Below are 5755 nucleotides of genomic sequence, written 5' to 3' on the forward strand. Positions count from 1 at the left end.
CCCTCTCAGAGGAGGAGCGGGGAAAGAGTGAGAGACAGACCGCCTGATGCTGAGAGGAGGGAGGGAGGCATGAGAGACTGACTGACCGATGGTGAGAAGCTCTCGGCGTCGGTCGATCTGTCTCTCTCACTCAGTATTGTGAAGCGGAATGGAGTTACTGACATATATAAGATATGGACACTCGGAGCATTCCGTTAGAGCACCACTTAAATTTATATCACCCTTTAGCACACTTCAGTCTAACGTGTGTTTTTTCTCTCTTTGTATCCTCGGTTTGGGAACTCGTGGTTTTGTTTAGGCTTTATCTCGCCGATATTAATTATTTTGTGGCAAGGACACAACTTTCATCTGATGTTGATTTCACAATATACCTAATACATATTTTAATGAGCAGTTAACACCTAGAAACGCCCAGAATACATTGTTAATGACGATGTCAATAAATATCAGTGCACCTTGACCTTTTTCCATTCTAGGATAAGTGTGGTATCGAATGTAATTCTGTCTGCGACAGTTACAATGAACTCTGAATAGTATTGTTACCTGATGCTTGTACAGCTTCTTGAAGTAGCAACATGAGGGGATTCCAATGAGTTTGCTGCTGCTGCGTAGGAGCTTAATTATAGAGGATCGGTGTACGTACCCAAGTGTGCGGAGATGTTTGAGCGTGCCATAGACCTGGCTGTGTTTTATACAATGCAGCACATTTGCTATTCCCTATAGAAAGCTTATTGTAAGTTGAATATTTCTCATATGTGTGGGGGGATGTTTGGAGTTTCCCACCAGTCTTTTCCTACAGCTTTGATATGGAAGGAAATATCAATTGTCCCCAGCACCTGGAGTGGCCACCCTAGCTGTTCTTACAAACCCCCCCCCCCCCTTTTAAATCTTTTTAAATCCTTTTAAATCTTTTTGCCGTGTCTATAGTACCCCTGTTCTGATGAACACTTAGGCCCGGTTCACACCCTGGGCATTTTGTAGCGCGTTCCTACGCTCTGCAAACCGCTCAAACACCGGAATCCCATTATTTCCTATGGGTATGGCTCCCACCTGGGCGTATTACAGGCCGTATGAACGCGCTACAAAACGCCCTACGCCCAAAGAAGTACAGGAGCTTCTTTGGGGCGTTTTTGTCACGCGTTTCCATTGGGATACAGCCAAGTAGCCCTCGTAAACGCACATTTGTCGCACGTTTTTTTTAACCGCGAATCGCGCGCGCCAAACGCTCATATTCGATACGCCTAGGTGTGAACCCAGCCTTATGGTTAAAATGAGCACCTCACCTGCTGTGTCTATCATCCATGGACCTTTTTCAATGTTATGAAGATTGTAGCACAATAAGATGGAACACCCTCAGTGTAGAAGGAAGTGTGGGACTCCAAAGTGATGGTACCCTTAGATCCCCCGACTGTGGGATCTAACAGGAGCCACAGCCTACTGGACTCCAACCACAAGTGTCACTTATTGGGTCAAATTTAACCTGGTCACAGGGTCCCGAGTGTTGGTAAAAGTACAACTTGCCTCTTATTTCCCAACAGAAACCCCTTTCTTGAAGTCCGATTGAAGCCCACGATGACAAACGACCGCTCTGCTCCCCTCGTGGACTGACGCTGGCTACCCTTCCGCAAGAGCCTCCAACCTTTGCCTCTGTGCCCTTGTACGCCGGTGAACGGAGTCGGGAGAGCCGGCAGATGAGTGAACTCAACCCCTTTGTCTTATCTTCTCTTCCCCCTCAGCTTATGCAGGCACTATATACAGCCTGTGAGTTCACCTGGTTAGCCGTCTGCAGAAGTGACCAGGATGGCCGGCCAGCGACGGCCCCCGTCTGCTGCTTGTTGCCGTGCAATTCATAAAGCAAACGTTCACATTGTACATTTTCTATGACTTTGCACAGCCGTTCACCTGATCGGTTCTGCTTCTCCCGCAGACATACCGGTCCCTTCTAAGGCGCAAAGTGTAGTAACCCCCGACCGACACCCAATCAGGAGATCCTCTCCTGGTAGCCTTACTGAAATCCGATTTGGCTGCTTTTGTTACAATGCACACAATGGCTCCTTGCAGAGTGGTCTTTGTGCCTGAAGAGCTGTGCGGAGCAACCAATCATTGTTCTAACCCGCCGCCTTAGAAGGGCGAATCTGGTTCCTGAACCAAAACACATAAAAAAAAAAGCTTTTATGGATATAACCAGCTTGCTTGTGCCCCTCCCCCGGGGAGAAATACTGGAATATTGGAGTTGTACCAGCAGGCAAGATCTGTCGGTGGGGGTTTATGGTATTTAACATTCAGCTGCTGCCATTTTTATTTTTATTTTTTTATTTATTTTTTAGCGGGTGACTTCTAGAAACCCCTAAAAACCCCGCCTACTGAGAACATAAAATGGCATTCGCGTAGTAGTAGTGGCCATCTTGCATTCTAGAAAGTTGGCAACATATAAATAAGAATGTTGTGCTGATCAGCTGGTTAGGATCACAAGGCCAATGATGTCGCTTGGGCACTCCCTTCAAATCTGATGTGCCCGGTGCTAGGCCGAGAGATAAACCGCCTTCCTGGTCCAGCACAACAGGTTCTCTTCAAATCTTTCCAATGTTAATTTATAAGAGAAAATGTTTTATTTTCTGTTAAATTTGTATATAAGTATATTTAATAAATATCGCAGTGGGAATAATAGCTGCTATGACCTGAGGAGGTTATACATTACAGCACGTTTATCTGCTGACTCCTCCCTCTTTTCTACGGGCCGGCCCCCGCGGAAGAGAAGTGGGTTGTGAAGTCCCCCGTCATCCTTGTTACAGCAGTGAAGACTTTTTTTTTTGTACATAGAACTGCATGAATCTGCTGGCCTTCTCGAGGTGTCTGCAGGAAGAGCCGGTATTGGCGCTCGTGGCAGCCGAGCCCGGCACATGTCCTCCTGGAGCATCTGGTTGATTGTGGATTTTTAGCAGTTTAGAATTTAATCTCGGATATATTTTGTGTATACAGAATTTTAGGACGGTTTTGCTTCAGCTATGCTTCCGCATGTCAGCTGTAACCTGCCAAATATCGAAACCTGCACAATGCTATGGGAGCACCGAAGGGGCACTGGCCCTTTAAAGGTCACCCTGGGGGGTACAGCGGGCTCCTATGCTTTCCTGGATTGAATCTCTGAATATTTTATGTATATTGTATAAATTTTAAATAAATGATCTTGCTGTATCCAGTGGGCTGTTTTCATATTTTACCTTTTTTTTTCCTTTGTCATCTGAGAAATACAATGTGTCTCTGGACTTCTCTAAAGGTGGCCATACACCGTACAACCATCGCAAGACCTTAGTCTTGCGATGGTTGTAAAGTGATTAAAAAAACGTACGATCTGCCCATCTTGGACAGGCAGATCGCACTCTCGATCATCGCAAGCCCGCCCCCCTGAGGGGCGGGCTTCCGATGACCGCAATGCTGAACGGGCAGTGTGCGCGTGCGCACACCGGCCCGTTCGGCTTTTGTCTCCCGAGCACCGTTCTAACCACCCGAAAATCGTACGATTCTCGGCTGGTTTTCTAACGTGCTCCTTAGACAAAAGACGTGCGACCGTACAGTAGAAACGGTCGCACGTCTTCGTTCACACTGTTCGATTCTCGTACGAGAATCGAGCGGTGTATGGGCACCTTTTACAGGATTGAAGGCCAGCTCCGGTAAAAAAGCATTTCCGTTCTGGGTGGGCACTGAATCCCGCCCACCGCGCTGAGATTTCCCCCAGGTAGTTTGTTTGCAATGGTCACTGGAACAGGAATAGTGACTGGCTGTCTAAAAGAGGATATTTTCTCACTTTGTAGATATTTTCTCTCGCTTCCTGTTGTGTCTCTTGGCCAGGAAGTGAGGAGAAAATCTCCCCAAGGGGGATACAGAGCGCTGACTGGTTTAAACTAGGGATGCACAGATACCGATACCAGTATTGGTGACGATAATGAGTATTTTGGGTGAGTACTCGCCCAAATGCTCCCGATACTTATCCCAATACCAGAAGTTCTGGTATCAGGGAACCGGGGTGGTGAGTCATTACACGCCGCCCGGATTCCTGATTGGCCGGCTGGCTCCATGCTCCCTCATCACTTGGTGACGAGGGAGCATAGAGCCAGCTTTCCGGCAAATCAGGACAATGGGGAAGCCGGCTCCATGCTCCCTCATCACTTGGTGAGGGAGCAAGGGGCCAGTATTCTGGCCAATCGGGAAGCTGGGCGGCGTGCAATCACTTGCTGCCCATCTTCCTGCCTAGTCGGGAAGCCAATCAATCAGGAAGCCGGGCGGTGAGTCATTACCCGCCCCCTGGCTTCCTGATTGTCCAGAAAGTCGGATCCATGCTTCTTCACCCCGTGGTGATGGGGCAGCATGAAGCCGGCGTCCCAGCTAATCAGGAAGCCGAGTCACGTGCGATGGCTCCTCGCCGCAGTTTCTTAATGGGACTTTTGGTATTTGGTATCGGTGCATCCCTAGTTTAAACTCTTCCAGACACAAAAAACTATGGACTATAGATACACCTAGGCTTCCATTTATAACAGTAGTAGCAATGGTTACATTCATTTTGCTAATTCCCTCCCAACGTTCTCTAGAATTGTTACATTGTATCTCATGTTACCAAGATATATTTCTTTCTGTGACCCTCGGCGCCATCTAGTGGCCATACTGTGGTATTGTCCCCATTCACATTCAACCTATTCATTTATAAAGAACATATAGTGAATAACATTCGACCAGAAGAGACCATGGCCTAAGAACATTTTGCCCCATTGTGAGTAATTTGCACACAACGAATGTACTTGCAGTTACACTGGACGAAGCGCTATGCAGAAATAGACCCCCTAAGTTAAAAGCCCTTTTTCAGTCCCTCCACATGATATAAATGCCCCCCCACACACAAAACAACTTCAACCAATAATGTGTCGGTTATTGTAAAAAATAAATCATTTATACAACGGCCCTTGGAACGCTCGCTGGGGAATATACAGTATATAGATATGTACATACACGCATGGGGTTCCCGCTGCAGTAACCCACCACCAGTTTTAGACTTTGTAAAGAGAATTCATTTATCATTCGTTACAAAATATAAATGTTTTGTTTTTTTCATCCACCTATATAGAATCTATGGATAGACACAGCTAGCAATAACATCAGCAGGTATTATGTAGAGTAACAATGTCCTTGGCTGGGAATGGCCTGGGGCTCCTCCTAAAACAATCCAAAAAGATTGACGAGGTTATCCCCCCGCGATGCACCAGGCCAGTAGAGGGCGGCGGCGCGGTGGTTGTCGTCCATTGGTCACGTGATGTCTCCTTGTGTGTGCCAACACCCCCACCCCGAGGCATTTTCTCAGAGGGCACAAGGGGCTAAAGTAGATTAAAAGTGGCAAGATCAGTTACAATAGCGTGTCTCCAACGAATCCATGTACAGCAGGAGAACCGCCCAAGGCAAGCGCCATGTATGCCACAGAAGCTTTACAGCTCAGCCAAAAGCAATATGTTCGTGATGAACGGCCAAGCGAGGTCACCTCGAACCTTTAAGTGTGGAGCTGGACTGGCCAGTTCAGTGTTTGGGTGCATCCCGGCTTTAGTAGAAGCGGCAGACGGGGCCCCCCCGTCTTGAGACGTTTCATCTTCAGTGTAAAAACAAAAAGGTTTCGCCAGTGCATCAGTTAAAACCCGCCCCCGCAGAGCTGGAATCTATTGTAAAGTGTACCTGTCACAAGTGCAAGCATTGTGTGCTTCTAACTGCCAAGTAGGTG

At 47.4% G+C, this 5755-nt stretch overlaps 1 protein-coding gene and 1 long non-coding RNA gene across 3 annotated transcripts in view; one reads left to right on the top strand and one right to left on the bottom strand.

The window, feature by feature from the left end:
• BAIAP2 (BAI1 associated protein 2) overlaps window positions 1-1741 on the top strand; it is a 114183-nt gene extending 112442 nt beyond the window's left edge. For both annotated transcript variants that reach the window (XM_018566509.1, XM_018566512.1), the window contains one exon: window positions 1539-1741. In XM_018566509.1, the coding sequence (XP_018422011.1) occupies window positions 1539-1608 (70 nt within the window). In that variant the 3' untranslated portion in view covers window positions 1609-1741. The remainder of the gene's footprint in view (window positions 1-1538) is intronic.
• Window positions 1-3182, bottom strand: part of LOC108795290 — a 10967-nt gene extending 7785 nt beyond the window's left edge. The window contains exon 1 of the long non-coding RNA XR_001941749.1: window positions 2704-3182. This is a non-coding gene — a long non-coding RNA (uncharacterized LOC108795290). The remainder of the gene's footprint in view (window positions 1-2703) is intronic.
• Between the last annotated feature and the right edge of the window lie 2573 nt (window positions 3183-5755).

Source organism: Nanorana parkeri, unplaced genomic scaffold (genome assembly GCF_000935625.1).
Source record: "Nanorana parkeri isolate BGI_ZX_2015 unplaced genomic scaffold, ASM93562v1 scaffold954, whole genome shotgun sequence".
NCBI classification, from domain to species: Eukaryota; Metazoa; Chordata; class Amphibia; order Anura; family Dicroglossidae; genus Nanorana; species Nanorana parkeri.